Here is a 20,454-nt window from a genome sequence, read left to right as displayed (position 1 = left end):
GCTGCAGAAAGCCTTTCTCATGCGTGCTGAGTGTCCCAGGTTTAACAACGTGTCGACTTCCACATCCCAGTGTGGTAAGTGCTGTGATGAAAGGGCTGGGTAGACACGTATTTCTATCTCTGCCAAGCTCACCACATTCGCTCTAGCACAGACCTTGTTCTCTCCTGAGAGAAGATTTGAGGTCGGAGTTAAGTATACTGAATGATTGTAGGATCCCTTGAGGAGATGCTGTCTGCATTCAACAGAAACAGAGTTGGATATGTAGGATGGGAGGAAAGAAGGAAGGAGGGAGGAAAGGAAGGGAGGAAGGGAGGAAGGGAAGAAGGAAGGAAGGAAGGAAGGAAGGAAGGAAGGAAGGAAGGAAGGAAGGAAGGAAGGAAGGAGAGAGGGAGGGAAAGAGGAAGGGAGGAAGAAAGGAAGGAAAGAAGAGAGGGAGAGAGAAAGAAAGAAGGGAAGGAAGGAAGGGAAAAAGGGAGGGAGAAAGAAAGAAAGAAAGAAAGAAAGAAAGAAAGAAGAAAGAAAGAAAAAGAAGAGAGAAAGAAAGAAGGGAAGAGAGGGAGGAAAAAAGGAAGGAAGGAAGGAAGGAAGGAAGGAAGGAAAGAAGGAAGGAAGGAAGGAAGAACCTGTGCACCAGTACTTCTTTGTGGAAGAAACCATTCTGGGCACTAGGGATATAAAGAGAAAAAAATTTTTAAATAAATAAAGCAAGAGTCCCAGCCCTCAGGTAGCTTACTTTCTACTTTCTATCTATAGATACATAAATGCAAAGTATATACAGAATAACACAAATTTATTTCAAGGAGAGAGCTCTGGAAATTGGGAGAAATCAGGAAAAGTGTCATGTAGAAGGCAGCACAATAGGTGTTCTTTGAAGGAAGCTAGGTATCATTATCTCAACTCCCATACCCACTGACCAGCTGAGTTCCCAGAGGTAGGCTGGTGACATCTCTCCTTCAAGGTCCTAGGGGTATCTTTCAGGGATTAGAGTTTATTCTCTCTAATGCCATTGGCTTGGACCTCTGCTGTGTATATTCCCCCTCCCCAAGATTATTAGTTATGAATCATTTAGTTCTCTTCCATTTGTGAAGAGAACAAATAGTTCCACTTAAATATGGTAAAAAACTATGTCCAACTCTCTTAGGCTTCTGATTCAGACACTGCTGTCAACTGATTTGGGGACAGCACTAGACACTGACAAAAAAAATGGTAGCTCATAGTAGGTCTGGTATCCTGCGAATCCTCTACAATGTAAAGATCCTCCAGTTAAAGGCTGGTAGGAAGAGGAAAGGAGACCTGGCTAAGGGCGTAGTTGAGACTTCTTCCTTTACCTCCAGGTGGTTCCTTCTCAGAGAGATTCAGCTGGAGCTCCACACTCACTGCAATTTGGGGGGTTCCCCTTTCTCAACTCGATAATTTATAGATGATCTCTGGAGGTATGACCAAGTTTGCCAGCCTATTAGAACAGATTTCCAGTTTGGATTCATTTTACTTTACCTGATAGCTTTCAAAAAATTTTTGAAGTACTCTAAGATCTTTTGATTCATTGACTGATTCAGATTTGTTCTCAACAGAATCTCATAGGATCTTAGGGTCATGGCTTTAGAGCTTGAAAGAACCCAGAGGTCATCTTGTCCAACCCCCTTTGAGACCCATAGTGGTCAAGTCAGTTGACCAAAGTCCTTGTAGGAGACAAGGAGGAAAAAGCCAGTACTTGGACCCACATCCCCGATTCCAAATCCAGCCCTCTTTCCCCTTAATCGAGTGGGCTACATATCTGGATCGATATTCAGGTACTAATAGGATCGGATGACTTCTGAGTTCCTTTTCAACTATAAGACCATATTTCTCCTCCTTTTGTTATTCTATTTATTACTCTGGCTAACCTTAATGTCTGAAATGATCCCTTTCCTTCTCCTTTGCTTTGTAAAATCCTTTACTTCCTTCAAGGCTAAGCTCAAGCATCCCCTTCTACATGCAGCCTTTCCTGATCTTCCTAGCTGTCTGTCCCTCCAAATACCTCGTCCTGATTTTGCATTTATTTTGTAAATACTTATATGTGTATGTGTTGTTCCCCTATCAAATATAAATTCCATGTGGGCAAGGACCATACCGTGTTAGTCCTTGCATCTTCTGTACCTAACACAGTGCCTAGAACATCATAGGTGCTTAATAAATGCTTGATTATTTAATTGATTGACTAGAAATCCAGCAAAAGGCCATATACAGTAGGTATTTAGAGCATATTGAATTGAAATTAATTAGAAAACTTCTAAAACTTTCTAGGACCAGGTTTGATTGCTGTGTCTGAACTGCCCAGTGGAACATACTTCAAAAACATCGACTATGAGAACTGGAAAATGACAGATGAAACATCATTCTTGAACATTTTAAAGACAACTGAAACAGGTAAGAAGTTGAATCAGCTCCAGGCATGATGACAGGGTCTGTCCCTGGTATTTTCCTACATCTCTCTTCAGTCCTTGTTTGCGTGCAAGTATGCATCCTGGGATCTCTTTTGCAATTCAATGAGCTTAGCTAAGTTGTTAGCTGATTATGCTTAAGTCTTCCCATCTGCAAAGGCATTGAATTTTAACTGGATTTTTTTCTGTGATCATCGCTTGTCACCTTCCTCACAGACATGCCTTTGTTGACTTATAGTTTTGTCATGTTTGGGTCACTGTTAAAACCATAGTTGAAGATGTCAGCTGGTAAAAGATGGTCGGGGTTATCTGTGCATCTTGAGGGTTGTACAGCCTCACTTGTCCAAGAATGATCTGTGAACATGACGTATATTGTATCTAGCTACTCATTTTGGAATGATGTAAGGTGACATTGTAACAAAAAGATTTCTGAGAATTCAGCTTATAGAGACCTATGTTTTATGCACCTCTTACTCTAGAGTGTACTTGCTCCAGGGATTAAAAGATGGAAAGCGTGCTAGTTGGGTATATCACTCAGGAGCACAGTTCTCTGTACCTACTTGTAGTTTCTGCTCTGTCTGAAACCCGACAAGATTGCCTGTACCCGAAGAAACTTACTATTTAAGCCAGGAGGTCTCCCAACACTGTAGCTGTGTCTTCCCTTTTGCAGCTGGCTACTCAATCACTTACAAGTAAATTCATTTGTGTTAGACCACATGCTGTGCATCCCTCTTGTCTTTGCTTGGGAGAACACAGAGCCCTGCTCTATCACCCAATATCCCCAAGTCTTATGGGAAAATACCCGTTTGACAAAGACTTCATCTTTGCAGATGGATTTCTATGAGCTTTTCTTTTTGCTGGAAAATGAAGACAACATAATCCCGATATGTTTCCCATTTTTCTCTGACTTCTGAGCCAAACTCAGTTGTTAACCGTGCAGATCAGATCTGCACAGATGAGCTGATGCCAACTACTGCTTCTGTTTCCTTTAGATGGAACACCGGTTGGAACAGAGGGCACTCACCAGACTGAGCTACTTAGCGGCTCGGAAATTACCTTTACAGGATATTGATCAAATCACCATAGAAATGTAGAGATTCAGGGGCAGCTAGGTAGTGCAGTAGATAGAGAGAACACCGGCCCTGCAGTCAGGAGGACCTGAGTTCAAATCCAGCCTCAGACACATGATACTCACTAGCTGTGTGACCCTAGGCAAGTCACTTAACCCTGATTGCCTTGGGGGGGGGGGAAAGAAATATAGAGATTCCCAATAAGGGTATCAGAACTATCGAGTCTGGGATTAGCCCTATACGATGGACTAAGATGTAACAGTTGAGATGGTTACTCATACAATCAAATACATTTCTGTAATGTCATATATACACATAAATAATATTATAAACGTATACATACATATATGTATATATAATATACATATATACATACATAATATGTACACATACATACACATATATTATGTGATTGTATGAAACTACATTTTTCTTTGTTTAATGCCATTCACCGTTGTTTCTGAAATGTGCGATTTTTAATTGTTCATAAAATTTTGACATACATGCTTTTACGTACTATTCTTCATGCATTAATTATATATGTAACATATTATTGATGTGTTGGCACATGCATGATTTCACAAATCTGGCCTCAGACACTTACCAGTTGTGTGACCCTGGGCAAGTCACTTAACCTTGATTTGCCTCAGTTTCCTCAACTATAAATGGGGATAATAATAGTACATACCTCCTAGGGCTGTTGAGGATCAAATGAGATAATAATTGTAAAGCACTTTGCCCAGTGCCTGACACATAGTAGGTGCTATATAAATGTAGTAGGTGCTATATAAATGTGAGTTATCATTATCGTCATCATCATCATTAGTGATAGGGCCTTTCCCCATCCAGATCTTCAAATAGAAAGGAATTCTGTTTTGTTCAATCTACCCTCAACAAAGCCAATTGTCTTCTTTTTTTAAAAAAATCAATTAATTTATTTTTAGTTTTCAACATTCACTTCCAGAAGCTTTTGAGTTTTAAATTTTCTCCCCTTCCCTCCCCACCTCCCTCCCCAAGATGGTGTGCAATCTGATATAGGCTCTACATGTACATTCTTATTAAACATGTTTTCACATTAGTCAAGAAGAATTAGAACAAATATGAGGAACCATGAGAAAGAGGAAACAAAACAAACAAACAAAAAAGAGAGAAAGCAAATAGTCTGCTTGGATCTTCATTCAGACTCCATAGTTCTTTCTCTGGATGTGGATGGCATTTTCCATCATGAGTCTTTTGAAGTTGTCTTAGGTCCTTGTATTGCTGAGAAGTCAGTCTATCAAAGTCAGTCATCACACAATGTGGCTGTTAACTGTGTACAATGTTCTCCTGGTTCTGCTCCCTCCACTTTGTATCAGTTCATGTGAGTCTTTCCAGGTTTTTCTGAAGTCCACCTGCTCATCATTTCTTATAGCACAATAGTATTCCATTACATTCATATATCGCAACTTGTTCAGCCATTCCCCAATGGATGGGCATCCCCTCGATTTCCAATCCTTTGCCACCACAGAAAGAGCTACTAGAAATATTTTTGTGCATATGGAGTCAATTGTCTTCTCACAGCAAAGGAGGTGAAAAATCTTTCTTCTGCCCTCTATTTCTCCTCCTTCATACCTGACAGGGTAGTAGAGGGCAATACGCTTTGGATGGGTTTCCAATTTCTCAGACTATACATGGATCTGTTGTTGTGTCTGATTCTTTGTGACCGCATTCGGGGTTTTCTTGGCAAAGATGCTGGAGCAGTTTGTCATTTCCTTCTCCAGCTCATTTTACAGAGGAACTGAGGCAAACAGGGGTAAGTAACTTGCCCAGGGTCACACAGCTAACTGAGGCTGGATTTGAATTTGGGAAGATGAGTCTTCTTGTCTCCAGGTCAGGCATTCTATCCACTGCACCATCTAGTTGCCCCAAAATATGGTGCTAGAGAACAGTAAACTCAGCCTACTCTCCATACATAAAGTCGCAGGATTCGTCACTCTTCTCTTGAACCAATCAGTTCTCAGCAAAGCAATGCCTCTTTTCCAATCTACATGGGTCCCAACAGAACAGCTGCAAAGTCACCCTGCCAACTGAGCTCCTATCAGTTTCTGTCTTGTCTTCTAAAGGAAATTCTCCTTTACTATTAATGCTTTTTGTTAATGATCCCTCCTCGTATTCAGCTTCCTTCTATTTCTTTCCTTTTCTCCTCTTCTTCTGTCTGTATTTTCTAAGGCAGGGTTCACATGGGATCTGTGAACTTTTTTTTCCAAAAAAAATTTTTATGCTCATTTTCAGTGCTGTTTCTTTTGTGATCCTCTGTGATTTTGAGATCCTTTGTGATTAAATGTGACTATTGACTATTAAATGTGATTAAAATGACTATTCTTTGAAGGTATCCATAAGCTTCACCAGACTGCCAAAGGAGATTACAAACTCCATCTTAATGCCTAAAACACAGCACTTTCATCAGTAGTGACCCTCATTAACATGATAAGTGTGCAACCATATCTATCCTTATATAATTTTCCCACTGCCCCCAAAGAAATTTATTTTTTTAAAATTTCTATTATTTTTCTTAAATTTCTATTTTTTTAAAAATTTCTAGTTTCTCAGTTCTAACCTTTAAAACTCTGAAAACAGTCCCATGCAAATAAATTGATGGAACACAATTCCCTGCACCAATCTAAGGTAGCTTAGAAATCCTTAATGTGCTAGAAGAAATGGGAGCAATGACTCTCTTCTTTTCTTTTTAGGGAAAAAGCTCACATATAGTAAGAGTGCCTGTGAATTCCAAAACTTAAGCCAAAGCTACGAGGATCTCAGTTCCCAGAAAGTAATAAAGAGCCCCCAAAGCTGGAAGCTTCCTTGGTATGCTACTGTGATTCAGGAGAAGGTGAGCTGGTCCAAGGCTCTGATTTCCACAGAGCATTCTCCATGGAGGAGACCTATACCCCAGGGCCCTTGGGAGGAAAGGCCTGTGTAAACTGCAAAGCACTATAAATATAGGTGGCATTATCATTACAAACTGTAAAATTGCTATAGAAACAGAGGCCATTTTCCTTGTTAATCAAGCAAAAAGCATTTATCTAGCTGAGGCAATGGGTCAAGCATTGTGCTAGGGCTCTGGGGAGACAAAGACAGAAATGAAACTATGCCTCTTCTGGACTTGCTAGGTTTGAGCTGCCTACTGGGCATTTAATTTGAAATGTCAGGGTGGCAGTTGGCAAAGTGGGACTCCAGCTCAGAAGACAGAGTCTTGCTTTGAGAACCAAGGAGTAGAAGCGTAATGATATCAGGAATGAATTCCACACATTGAGAGCCGCCCCCAACTGGAAGGGGCTGCTAGAAAGGTAGGGGATGTCCCCTCCTTGAAGGTCTCCAAGCAGAGTCTGGATGACCCCATGGGGGCAGGTTTGTTGTAGAGACGGTATCTTCTCTGGAAGGGTGTGCTCGGTGGCTGCTGTGGTTCCTTTTGGAGATTCTGTGACGAGTACCCATTTACCAAGGACTGAGTGGTTTTTTTGCCAGGATCGGCACTTGGTCATCATGAAAGAGGAGGTCAAGCGGCTCACGGCCTTAGAGGAGGATTGCCTGAAGAAAGATAATGAGCTGGCCCAACTCAAAGAGGAGGTGAAAGACCTACAGAAACGGCTGCAGTTCCTGAGTGAAGTCCAGGGAATAGAAGTGAACCCCAAGGGAGAGGTGAGTGGGCCCCAGGAGGAGACGGCCCACACTGGGAGGGGAGATGAGAGAAAATCACAAAGCTGCATGGTCTTTGCAAATGGTGACTCCAGTGGCCCTCTGGAAGCTGACCCTCTCCCACCTTTGCTTTTCTTAGGTCTCAGGTGAGAGCAAAGGAGTCAGTGATGTGGCGGGCAAAATGCAGGACCTGGAGCAGGCCCAGGAGGTACTTCCTCCCTTTGATCTTATTTGTCCCATCTTGAGGCTTATCGGGGACTCTAAGCAAGTCATTTAACGTCTGAGGACCCCCAGGCAACTATTGGGGTTGCTGACCTACCTTAACTGAGGGCTTTTTTTTTTTCTTAACTCTTTGGTGAGGCAATGGGGTTAAGTGACTTGCCCAGGGGCACACAGCTAGTTAAGTGTCTGAAGGGGTTTTCTTGCCAAGACCTCCCTACATAGCTCCTGACTCTCCCCCACCTCTTATCAATCAATAGACATTTATTAAGCACCTACTATGTGCTGGGCACTGTGCCGAGAGCCGGGAATACAAAAAGAGGCAAAAGATAGCCCGTGCACTCACAGAGCAGTCATACCCTAATGCGGAGTTGCTGTGAGGAAAGCGCTTTGTAAGCCTTGAAACACTGTAGATATATGACCTATTATAAGCGCTAATGAGGGACAGCATGGCATGGTGTCGGTAGAATGCGGTACTGAGAGTCAGAATGTGTTAGGTTCGAATCCTAACCCGTCTTCTATGACCATGGGGAAATTCCTCAAACCTCTCTGAACTTCAAGCAATTGCCCTGATATGTCTTCTAAATTCTGAATGGGTTGTAATGTGCCTTTTGTGATTTCCCACAATTGTCCAATTGGAGAAATCACAAATCCTTCCAGTGGTTGCATTTTATTATATGGGCATTAATAGTGATGATCACATTAACATTAATTTAACATAACGGTCATAATATAGTGTTATAATCTAGTATTTTCTTTAGGATTTTTACATCCATGTTCAGCGATGAAATTGGTCTATCATTTTCTTTCTTTGTTTTCACTCTTCCTGGTTTAGGTATCCGTATCATATTTGTTTCATAAAAAGAGTTTGGTAGGACTCTTTCTTTTCCTATTATTCCAGAAAATTTACTTAATATGGCCTTTAAATGTTTGATAGAATTCACTTGTAAATCTTTCTGGTCCTCGTGCTTTTTTTCTTAGGAAGCTCATTTATGACCTGTTTGATTTCTTTTTTCTGAAACAGGTCTATTTAGATGTTCTATTTCATCTTCTGCTAATCTAGGCAGCTTACATTTTTGTAATTATTCTTCCATTTCAGTTAAATTGTTCAATTTATTGGCACATAAATGGGCAAAATAACTCCTTGTAATTGCTTTGACTTCATCTTCGTTAGTGATATAGTCACCCTTTTGACTTTTAGTACGAGTGATTGGGTTTTCTTCTCTCTCTTTTTTAATCATATTAACCCATGGGCATATTTAACAGGTAAGGGCAAAATCAGTAGAAGAGGTTAGGAGTCACAGTATGGTAGGTAGAAGGCCAGACTCAGGATAGGTAGCTTGTAAGGGTAAAGCCCTTCTCTTTGAGTATAAGATTCTGCCTTTGTAAAGTGAAGGGATTGAATCAGGTGATCTCTGAATAAAACTGTATAAAGCCATCATTCTCTGAGTCAGTTTTTGTTCCCCAATCTACTGGCAAAGTGTCCCCCAGATTTTCATCCATCTCCTTGGAGAAATAGAATCAGAATCACAGAAGGTCAGAGCCAGAAGAGACCTTAGCTACCCAAGGAAGGCAATGTTCTGAAGACCTCTGCGGTCCCTTTTAGCCATGATCTGATGATCTAGTCCAATCCCTTCATGCTAGAGTTGGGGAAACTGAGGCCAGACAAGGCTAGAACTTACTTAGGGCTTTCTAGACCAGCCCTTTTTACCCAATACCTTGCTGCCGCTGAAGCAGAGGAGTTGACAGATAGACTTTTTCTTACAGACGGCTGTTTCTTCAACCTGACCACCTTTCTGCCCGTGGACTTAGCTTTACACTCAGGGCAGAGCCCAGGCAAATGGAGAATAACTCAAAACCATGTTTTCCACCAATCTATGGGGCGGGCCAGGAAGCAACACCTGAAACATGTTTAATTTCCTTCCTCACCACTGGGACTGTTAGATAGGTGTGAAATGTCAAGGCATTCTGGGTAATAACATGCAAAAATAGGCAAGTCCAATGTGGATCCCCCTTAGTTCTCCAAAGGAGTGTGCTCATTACCACAGGGCTGCTTGCTGTGACAGAGAGGAGGAGAGGACATGAGGGGCCGCACCCCACGCTGGGCCTGCCTCATTTATTTAGAAGCCAGTCATCCTGGGCTGTGAGTTGGGACTAAAAGCTGAAAAATTTGTGGTGTGGATGAAGGCTGACCTCTGTGTGTGTTCCCCTACTCCAGAAGTTCTAAACCTGGGGTCCAGGAACTTTTAAAATATATATTTTTTGATATAATTGGATTTCAATATAATCATAATGCCACATATTTTATTTTATGCATTAAAAAAAATTCCCTGAGGTGTCCCTAGGCTTCACTATATTCCCAAGGGGATCCAGGACATAGAAAAAGACAAAGAATTCCTTCCCTAAAGAAAAGTCATCCTCCAGGTCCTTACCCACTTTTCACTTGGGACCCAACTGAATTTATCCCCTAGCCAGAAGATACCCCGATGGTTCCAGAGACCAAGCCAAGTATGGAAACCAGTGTTCTTTCCACCACAACTTATGAGGACGTTGGAATCCAAGAAGAAAGAGTCATGTCAGAGGCAAGGGAGGAAGGTTCCAAAGCAAGTATAGACATTTATGAGCCCCTCCCACCCTGTGAGATAAGACGGATCAGCATCTCAGGGAGTAATGCCAAAGATGAAGAGGAGCTACGAAGCTCTGCAAAAGATGTAAGATGTGGCAAGAGGGTGGAGAAGGGCTTCCGATGGGGAAAGACAACCATTGGCTGCCTTACCACATGAGTCTAACCAATGGGGCGTTTCTCAGCCCCTTCTCACCCAGTAACACTCCTCTCCAAAGTGTCATCCTTTGATAAGCCAGAGCAAGGCCAAAGGCTGGGTGAATGGAGTTTTTTGGCTAGGCTGCCAAATTCCAAGACAGGTACTATTGTATTGTTGCCATTTTACAGATGAGGAAACTGAGGCCAAAAGCGGTTCAGTGACTTACCCAGGGTCACACAACTAGTAACTGCCTAAGGCTGGACTTGAACTCAGGTCTTTCTGACTCTGGGCCCAGTACTCTATCTACTACTATAACATATCTTTGGTTTCCATTGCCAGAGACTGCTTCTTTAACCCCAGCCAGTGGTCATACAGATCTGTGCTCTTGGAAGTGTGGATGGGCTCAGTGTAAACCTATCCTGCTAAAGAGAGAGGGGAGAAAAACAAGAAATAACAAAGCATGCCTTTCTGGGGGTAGGTCTGTAGCATCACCTTCTGAAAAGAATATCCATATTACTATGCCCACCACGTGCTGATTCAATGCTTTGCTGAATTGTCCTATGCTTGGCAAAGTTTAAGGTGAAATGTACAGAGTGCTGCATTCACAGTCAAAAAGACCTGGATTCAAATCTCACTTCTGATAATTACTAGCTATGTGACCCTCAGTATTGCCCTTGACTTCTCTGAGATAGTTTCTTCTTCTCTTAGATGGGGACAAGCACAGAATTTCAGAGTTGACTGGCATCTCAGCAGCTGTCTAATCCAACCCCTACCCTACCACTAGAACATCCACAACCGATGGTCAGCTAGCTTTTGCTTAAAGTCAATGCTCACTCCACTTTTGGACAGCTCTGATTGTTAGGAAGTTGCTTTTTTTTAAACCTACTACCAATTGTTGTCAAGAGGTTCAAGTGAGATAATGCCTGGAAAATACTTTGCAATAACATATAAATGTCAGTTATTATTGTCATAATGTCGTGACTCTCTTGGTGGGGTTGGGAGGGGACTTTCCTTGACTTCTATTTGTAACATTTTTAGTCTTGCAGCAGTAGAAAGAATTAAGCCTCATAAGGAGCTCTCTAAAGCATTTCCTGTTTGGGTCAGGTCAATCCACAAGAGATCTTATTAAAGCCACTCCATTCTGAATGTGTAGAGTGCTTCTGAGTGTGAAACCTGGACAAAAAACAACTTACTCCTTCCTAAGGCCTTACAATAAGGTTACAGATTTCTGCCTCACTGACCAGACTCCTTATTCAGTTCATCCCTCCATCCATCAATCCATCCATCCACAAACATTTATGCAGCATTTCCTTCATGCCTAGCACTGTGCTTGGTAATGTTTGAGATACAGAGTTTGTATAAAACATGTTGCCTTCCCCTTCATGGATCTCACCAATACCAACAGATATACGAGATAAAATGATAATTGTGGAGGTGCATCACACATAGTAGGTGCTTTAAAAACGTATGCTAGACTATAGTGCAAAACAAAATGTCGTGTGACATCTAAGGAGCACCTTTTGCTCTTAACGTCTCTTAATGAGATCTGAAGTAGTACATTTGGTTCCGGGCACCATATTTTTCAAAGACATGGACAAGATGGAAAGCACCTGGAGACAGGCAACTAACTGAGGGAAAGGTCTCAAGTTTATACCACGGGAGGCTTGGCTGAAGAAACTGGGGATGTTTAGCTGAGAGACGTGAAGATTGAGTGTGAGATCTGGAGACTTGATAGTCATCTTCAAATTTTTGAACGACCGTCTTGTAAAAGAAGGATTAGCCTTGTTCAACTCCAGAGAGGAGAACTGGAAACAAAATGTGGGGGTTGGGGAAAAAAAAGGCTAATTTAATTTGGGGGTCTGGAAAAACTTCCTCACAATGAAAGACTCTCAAATAGGAATGGGTTGATTTGGAAGGTAACAGATTCCCTTTTTATTTGAATGTCTAGAAACAATTTGGGGATGACCGCACGGCAGAGATGCCTTCAGAAGGGAATTGTTGCACAGACAGACATTCAATTGAGTGGGACCCATTCCCACTCTTGGAATTCTGAGTGGTTCTCTATGGCAAAATCATTCCCCACTCTTTGGCTTCCAAGAGGATGAAAAACATGGAGAAATAATGACAGCTAATGAGAGACTGAAAATAACGCCCCTCCTCCCTGCGCTCACTTCCTTCTCTTCTCAGGTTCCTCAATTTATTGGAAAAATCCAAAAGCTGCCTCACCTCCCTGATGAGTGTGACAGCAAAATGGAAGCCAAAATCATTGAGGAAGATGAGAAGGTGTCAGAAGAGGATGTAGAAGTAATCGAGTATTTAGACAGAGAAGCAGAGGAAGAACTCTTGGCCAGGATAAATGAGTATGAGCAGGTGAACGTAGAGCTCCAGGCTGAGCTGGAAATCACAAGAAATGAGTATTCGATCATCGCAGGTATGATGCCATGTTGGGTTGCCAAGCCTAAATGGGCAGAAGACTCACTTTGAGTGAGTGGGAAGTGGGGTACAGGGGATGGGGGTGGGTGGCCCCTTTGACTATCACTTTCTGGACACCTTGCTCACAGGGGCCGAGAGAATTGAAGCAGTTAGCAGGTTTGTTCAGAGGGAAGGGAGAAAGGGCATGCATGCTAGGCCAGTAGGGGCACTTCTAGAATTTGATCAGGACTTCCTAAAGGAAGGTAGAGGTGGACAGATGGTATGAAGAGATAGAGAGGAAAATGATGCCCCAGGATGGAAGTCTATGGGATCTTATTGGGTTAAGGGTGGGCCAGCTGCATTAGTATCTCGGAGAGCACACAATGAAACTTTCAGCTCCTTGCCTTTCCTCTTCCTCCTTCTATTCTTCATCTTCTCTCCCTCTCTCTTTGTCTTCTGTTTTTCCTCCTCTTTTTTCTCTTCTTCTTTCTCTTCGATTTCCCTTCTCTTTTCCCCTCTCTCTTTATTCTACTCTCCTCCTCCTCTCCATTTTCTCCTTCTTGCTAGTCTTTCTTTTCTTTCTTTCTTTCTTCTCTTTTTCTTTATTTTCTCTTTCTCACTACTCTTTTTTCTTTCTTCTCTCCCTCTTCCTGCTCTTCATTCTACCACTACTTTCTTCTCTCTCTCTTCTCCCTCCTAACCCTCATTTTCTCTTCTTTCTCATTTTTTTCTTGTCCCACTTTTCTTCTTCCTATTTTTCTCTCTCTTCTCCCTTCCCTTTTTCTTTTTCCTTTCCTCTCTTACTCTTTCTCTTTATTCTTTCCCTTTCCCCCCTTCTCCCTCTTTATACACTTTTTTCTTTCCTTCTTACTATTCTTCCTTTCACTTTCCTTTTTCCTTTCTATTTCTTCCTCCTCTACATTTTCTCCCTCCTGCTACTCTTTCTTTTCTCTTTCCATTCTCTCCTAATGCTTTTTTCTCCTTTTCTCTTTTTCTTTTTATTGTCCTTCTTCCCTCTTCTTTCTCTCCCTCTCTGTTCTTTTTCTCCCTTTCCTCTTTCACTATTTCCCTTTTCTCCTTTCTGTTGTCTCCCTCTTGCTCCTTTGTTTTCTCTTTCCTTTTCCTCCTAACCTTTTTTCTTTCCCAATTTCTTTCTTCTTCCCCTTCATCTTTTTTCTTTCCCTCTCCATTCTCTTTTTCTCCCTCTCCTCTTTCTTCATTTCTCCTCTTCCTCCTTCCTCTTCTCTTTTCATCCTCTTCCTCTTTTCCTTATTTTCTCTTTTTGTCTTCTCCCTTCCCTTTCCTTCTTTTTCTTCATTCCCTCCCTCTTGTTAGTTACTCTTTCTTCTGTCTCTCCTTTCCCTCTCAACTCTCTTCTGCCTCTTTTTTCCTCCTTTTCTTTCTTCTTGTCCTCTTTTTCTTCTTCCTCTTCTTTCTGTCCCTCTCTCTCTCTCTCTTCATTTTCTCCCTCTCCCTTCTCCTTTTCCTCCTTCTCCCACTCTCTCTTCCTCCCCTCCCTCTTCCTGTTTTCCTTTCCATCTTTCCTTCCTCTCTTCTTCCTTTTTCCTTTTCATCCTCATCATCTTATTTTCTTTGCTTTGCTCTTTTCTTACTCCTCTTTATTTTTTCCCTTCTGGCTACTCTTTCTTCTCCTTCTTTACCTTTACTCTTTCAGGAACTATTCTGTCATTACAAAGACAAGTGGATTTCCAGGAATCCCAACTGCAAAAAACTACACTGGAGAAAGAAACCCTGCAAAAGGAACTCCGAGAAAGGAAAGCTCAGCTTCAAGCCATGTCAGACAAGGTTGTAGCCCCCTCCAGACCAGCATGACCCTCAGTCTCAGGGCCCAGGAAGCTGCTTCCTACTTATCTATTACCCAATGAACACATGTCTACTGAGTTCCCATTGGGTTCAACCCTGTACCGGACCTGCTCCTGGGTCTTAGGACCCCAGGGAAGCAGCTGCCACACTGAATATCCTCCTTCCCTTATCTTTTAGTTCGCCAGCCTCCGAGAAGAACGAAAACATGAAGAAATGATGGGCATCATTGAGAAAGACAATCTTAACCTCAGACAGGTCCGAGTATTGTTAGATTGAAAATATCATTGTCATTCTTGCCATAGGCTAAATCCTGTTACAACCAACACGATTGAAGGCTAAAAATCTCTCTGTAACAAAAGAATTCCCAAGCACCAATCGCTGGTGCACTTGTCTTAAGTAATTATAGCTGACATTTCTATAGCGCTTAAAGTTTGTAAAGTGCTTTATATACATTCTCTCATTTGGCCCTCACAAAAGTTCTGGGATGTAGCCAGGTTTCATTATCCTCGTTTTAGAGATGAGGAAATTGAGGCACAGAGAGATTTGCCCAAGATCATACAGCTTATAAGTATCAGAGGTGAAATTTGAACCCAGGTTTCTTAAATCCCAAATCCAGCACTCTATCCACCAAGTGATCCATTATCACAAAAACCTAGCACAAGTTAAAAGGGAAAAAAAAGGAGAATATAGACAGTCTCTTGGAATTTATTTTAGCAGGATTTGTCTGGTAGCCAAAACATATGAATGCTAGTAGGGACTGGCCAGCAATGTGGGGGACAATGAAATTGATCAGCTTTAAGCTAGTTAGACTTGACCTTCCCCCCCCCCCCAGCTTATCTTTAGGCTAGGGGTTTGGTCTGTCCTCCATTTATCTCTTAGTTCTTCCCCTAGCATGTAGCTGAGCTGGAGTTTGAACTAAGGAAGAAGGAAGACGTCATCTCGGAGTATGACAGTAAGATCAATCAGCTGGAGGCCCAGGTGAATGCAGATCAAAACCACATGCGCCGGCAGGAGCGGATCCAGGAGGACCTCCAGAACCGCTATGAGGAAATGAAGCTCTCTGAGCAGCAGTACCGAGTGCTCCTGGAGATTTGCCAAGCCAGGGTAAAAGCTATTTGCTCCTCCCCAGGACCTCCCTTACACATAGGGAGATGCGGGGCGGGGGGGATGTCTGGGATCCCTGGAGCTCCTTGAGCACTAGATTAATCAAGAAGCATTTATTAAGCACCTACTATGTGCCAGGCCGTGAGCTATGTGCTGGGAGATGCAAAGAAAGACAAAAGACAATCCCTGCTCTCAAAGACCTCATAGCTGAACGGGGGAGACAACAGACACACATCTATACATACAGACAAAATATATACAGGAGAAATTGGAGATAATCAACATTGACATGAAGGCAGGTTGGGAAAGGCTTCTTGGAGAAGGTGGGATTTTAGCTGGGTCTTGAGGAAGCCAGAGAGACTGTGGGATGGAGATGACCTAGGAGAGAATTCCAGGCAGGGGTAAACCAGTGAAAATGCCCAGAGTCAGAAGATAGAGTGCCTTATGAGAAGGAGTGGTGCGACTGGAAGGAGTAACATGTAAAAGTATTCTCATAGTCTGTTGGCAGGCTTCTGAACAAAGCTAGAGGAGGTCATGTAACAGGTCACCTAGTTCCATTACAAATTGATGTCATTTGATTTCAGCTGGTCCTCATTGCGGCAAAGCAATGCTCTTACATTTCCCTAATTGATTCTCTATGCCCTTCTCACAGTAGATGTTCCGTTTCTCTATTTGAAGCTCCCATACCATCCTTTCTCCCTTTTCTCAGCACTGCTGAAGACTCTACCTCATATTTTCTGGAGAAAATAGAAGCCACTCCATGTATTCCTCCCTTTCCCCTTCTTTATTTACTTCAAAACTCTTTGACATCATCCTCTTCTTATTTCTCTCTCTACCCTAGTCTCTAATGATCCTTCTCCTCTAAGACCAACTCCTTGTCCTGTGTACCTTTCATCCCAACTTCTCCAGAAGATCAGCCTCACAATCCTCCACTTCTCTAATGTTCAATTCTCTCCTATCAGTTGCTTCCCTATTTGCTGCAAGCATGCTGACATCCTCTTGAGCCTTAAAAAACCCTCACCTAGGGGCAGCTAGGTAGCACAGTGGATAGAGCACCGGCCTGAAGTCAGGAAGACCTGAGTTCAACTCCGGCCTCAGACCAAATACTTGACACTTACTAGCTGTGTGACCCTGCGCAAGTCACTTAACCCCAATTGCCTAAAAATTAAAAAACACCCTCACCTGATTCCCTCATTTCTTTAAGCTATCATCCTATAGCTCATTTCCCTTTCACAGCTGAACTCCTAGAAGGAGCTACCTGCTCTCCTGGCCTCTGATTCCTCTCTTCTCACTCATTTCCCAAACCTTTACAAAATCTTTGGGACCTCATCACTCACCTACCTGAAGCATCCCTCTGCAAAGTTCCCAGTGGTCTATCTCTTAATTGCCAAATCTAACAACCCTTTCTCAATTCTCATCATTTGGTACATTGGCTGCCCTCTCCTCCAAGACAGTTTTCAGGACACTCCTCTTTCCTGGTTCTCCTCCTACCTGTCTGATGTTTCTCTCAGCCTCTTTTGCTGATTCATCCTCCATCTCATGCCCACTAACTGTGAGGATGCTCCAAATCTCTTTCCTAGGGCCATTTCTCTTCTCTTTCTCTTGTGAACCTCATAAACTCTCATGAGTTTGTCATCTCGATGAAGATGATTCTCATATATCCAGCCCTACTTTCTCTCTCCTGAGCTCTGGTCCCAGATCACCATCTGTCTATGGGGCATTTCAAAGTAATTGTTCTGTAGGTATTTCAAACTTAACAAGTCAAGAGCAGAAGTCATTATCTTTCTTCTCCAAAACTACCCCTCTTCAGAATATCTCTATTTCTGTCTGGAGTCCTAATGCTATCCTTTCAGTCACCTACATTTGCGATCTCAGAATTGTCCTCAACTCTGCATTCTCATTATCCTAATATGTGCATCAGGATGACTGAAATCACCTTCTAACTGGTCTTCCTGCTTTAAGTCACTCTCCAATACATCTAAAGTGTTTTTCCCAAACATGGGTCTGAACAGGCCACTCCCTCAATCAACAAACTCTTTTGGCTCCTTAAGACCTCCAGAGTCAAATGCAAATTCCTTTGTTTGGCATTTAAAATCCTTTGGAGCCTGACCCCTGCCTTTCCAGTCTATGGTACACAACAGTGCACCCAAACCTCCATCCTCCTGGTCGCTCCTCATAGACTTCACTTTTTACCCCTGTGTCTTTGCCCTCTCACCCCTCTGCCCAGAATTCACTCTGTTTTCACCTTTACCACTTAAAATTACTAGTTTTCTTCAAAGCTCAGATCACCTCCTAAATGAAGCCTTTCCTGATCGCCACCCCACCCCCAGCTGCCGATGCCCCTCCAATTATCTTGTATTTATGTATGTATCAATATACACATATTGTCTCTTACCCAAATTACATTATAGTCATTGTGTGTGTGTGTGTGTGTGTGTGTGTGCGTGTGTGTGTGTGTGTGTGCTGTTTTTCCCTAATGGAATGTAAGCCTCCTGAGGTCAGAGACCAGTTTATTTTTGTCTTTTTAGCCCCAAGGTTCTTGTGCATAGTACGTACATAAAAATGCTTGTGAATTGAATTGGATGGTCAATGGCTGTGGGAAGAAGGACATAAACTGGGGGAGGGGATCCCTGACTTGGACATGATGGGAGACCCTCTTATAGATGTATCATCTGAAGGAGTTAGCAGCATGACCTCCATACCCAAATTGCTTCCTCTGGCCGGTTCCAGCAGCATCTTTGATCATCATACCTCTTATGGATTAGAAAGATGTGTGCAGTTCACACCTTTAGTCAACCAAAATGAATTCTCAAGATCCATGGATACTTGGACTAGTGTTGTCTCTGACAGACTATCCAAAATGCTAAATCATATATGTATGATATGCAGGCCTTCCAGAGAAAGACAATCAGGATGGAAAGGGGGCTTAAAATCATTCCTAACGAGACCTGGCCAAAGAAGCGAGGGAAGGTTGGCCAGAGGAGGAGAAGACCTAGGGGAGATGTCACAGCTTTCTTCAAGAATTTCAAATGGAAAAAGGATTAGATTTGTTCTGTTATTTGACCCCACAGAGAAGAACCAGGAACGAGTCCTAACGACAAATTGAGGCTCGATATCAGGAAAAACTTTGCAATACTTAGAGCCATCTCAAAGTGGGAAGGGCTGCCTTGAGAGGTGGCTAGCTCACTGTCCCAAGAGGTCTCTGAATAAAGGAAGGAAATGAGCATTTTTAAGTGCTCACCATTGCCATTAAGCACTTTATTTTACTTCATTTAATTATCACTTTATTTAATATTATCTTATTTAATCCTCACAACAACTCCTGGGAAGTAGGTGCTATTATTGTCTTCATTTTACAGCTGGGGATACTGAGGCAGACAGGGATTAAGTGACTTGCCCAGCTACTTAAGTCTCTGAGGTCACATTTGAACTTCACTGTGCCTCTAGACCAGATGACCCTTTTCCAGGTTTTAATGTAGAGGGTGAATAGGTTGGACTGTATGACCTCTGAGGTCCCTTCCAACCCTGAGATTCTATGGCCTTGTGAATCTGCATGTATGCAGATACACGTAAAATAAAAGAATCTATTTTATTATAAATGGAGTCATTCAAACAATGTTCCAATGGTCCTGTGATCTCATTCCTGCGGAGATGCCCTCCAACAGAGCAGATCGCAGCTCATCCATGCTTTCCCATCCATCTCGCCACAGTCATCCCTGACTCCCATAAGTCTGCACAAAGTGTCCACCCAAGACACTGGGGGCCTTCCACAAATACAAGCAAACACATCAACAGCTTGTGGAAACAAACCATAAAATCAGAGTCATTGGCATTTGCATTTTTAAAAAGAAGGAAAAGAAAATAGAAGAGATAAAGTTCAGCAACGTAGCAGCAATAATCATTTTTGTGCCTCTCTTTCCCATCTGGTATTTATCAAGTTTTCTTGACATTTTTAATGTTTTTTAATAATTATTTTTACAACATCATAGGAGCAGGTAATCCCTCCAATTTGGCCCTTTTTCCTTTGTATCTTTTCATATTTATTCATCTTCTTCATAATTAAAAAGGCAGTTTTAAAAATCCATTTTGTTTCCAAACCTGTGATTTTGTCAATGTAGGGAATTCCTGATGGAGAAAGTCCCGTCACCAACGCAAGTCAGGATTCCAGCTTCATTTAAAGTCTTTGAGCCATTGCCTGGGAAACAGAGGTTGAGTAACATGGCTAGGATCACACAGCCATTATGTGTCAGGAAGCAGGATTTGAACACATATCTCCCTGGTTCCAAGGCTAACCCTTATCTCCTATGCCACTATTCCTCCTACTCTTTGGTTGGCTTATTTTCATCAATACTTTAGCCAGAAATTAATTCTTTTCAAATTGACTTTGATTCCAAAAGGTGATCATGAGTTGAAACCATCAGTCTGTCTTGCTCATCAGGGAGGACAAAGGGGTCCTTGAACTTGTGATTTTCATTCAAGGAGACCTCTTCCTGAAGCTGCTGCCCTGGGGGGAACATTTTCCTGAAAGGCTCTATTAGGCGTGGGATTGCTCTGTGGTATAAAATGTAGTATATATATACTTCTCCATTCACAAACATTCTACTTAAACCTTTAACCCTCTGATTCTGGTGCCTTTTTTGTCCACAGCTGGAAAGGCTAAGAAGTAAAATCATGCAGGCTGCATTTAGTACGGCAGGAATCAAGCTTCCATCTTCAGAAATTACAGACACTGACATCGTAGAAGCCTTGCAGGTATGTCCCTGACTTCTCCACTGGCTTCCTTCCTTATAGGTATAACTTCTCCTCATATTATAACTAAGAGGTTTTTGTTCCTGGGCCAAATGATGAAAAGTATAACTTCAGCTGAGGGAGTGAGGTGGAGCGGATGGGAAACAGACTCTAGCTTACCATTGACTTGTAATAGGGAAAGGAGGAGAAGAAGGGGGAGAAAACAACCTAGGAGAGAAG

At 42.3% G+C, this 20,454-nt stretch overlaps 1 protein-coding gene across 1 annotated transcript in view; it reads left to right on the top strand.

Annotated features, from left to right (window-relative positions):
- The first annotated feature begins 1,203 nt into the window (after positions 1-1,203).
- Positions 1,204-20,454, top strand: part of CCDC27 (coiled-coil domain containing 27) — a 31,598-nt gene continuing 12,347 nt past the window's right edge. The window contains exons 1-11 of the mRNA XM_078146228.1: positions 1,204-1,273; positions 2,284-2,406; positions 6,220-6,359; positions 6,995-7,168; positions 7,305-7,373; positions 9,856-10,095; positions 12,334-12,577; positions 14,234-14,364; positions 14,560-14,637; positions 15,274-15,486; positions 20,134-20,238. Of these exons, the coding sequence (XP_078002354.1) occupies positions 1,204-1,273; positions 2,284-2,406; positions 6,220-6,359; positions 6,995-7,168; positions 7,305-7,373; positions 9,856-10,095; positions 12,334-12,577; positions 14,234-14,364; positions 14,560-14,637; positions 15,274-15,486; positions 20,134-20,238 (1,587 nt within the window). The remainder of the gene's footprint in view (positions 1,274-2,283; positions 2,407-6,219; positions 6,360-6,994; positions 7,169-7,304; positions 7,374-9,855; positions 10,096-12,333; positions 12,578-14,233; positions 14,365-14,559; positions 14,638-15,273; positions 15,487-20,133; positions 20,239-20,454) is intronic.

The sequence above is a fragment of the Phascolarctos cinereus genome, unplaced genomic scaffold, assembly GCF_003287225.1.
Source record: "Phascolarctos cinereus isolate Bilbo 61053 unplaced genomic scaffold, phaCin_HiC Scaffold_726;HRSCAF=1367, whole genome shotgun sequence".
NCBI classification, from domain to species: domain Eukaryota; kingdom Metazoa; phylum Chordata; class Mammalia; order Diprotodontia; family Phascolarctidae; genus Phascolarctos; species Phascolarctos cinereus.
The sequence above is the reverse complement of the archived record's forward strand: the minus strand, read 5'-3'. Positions and strand labels throughout refer to the sequence as shown.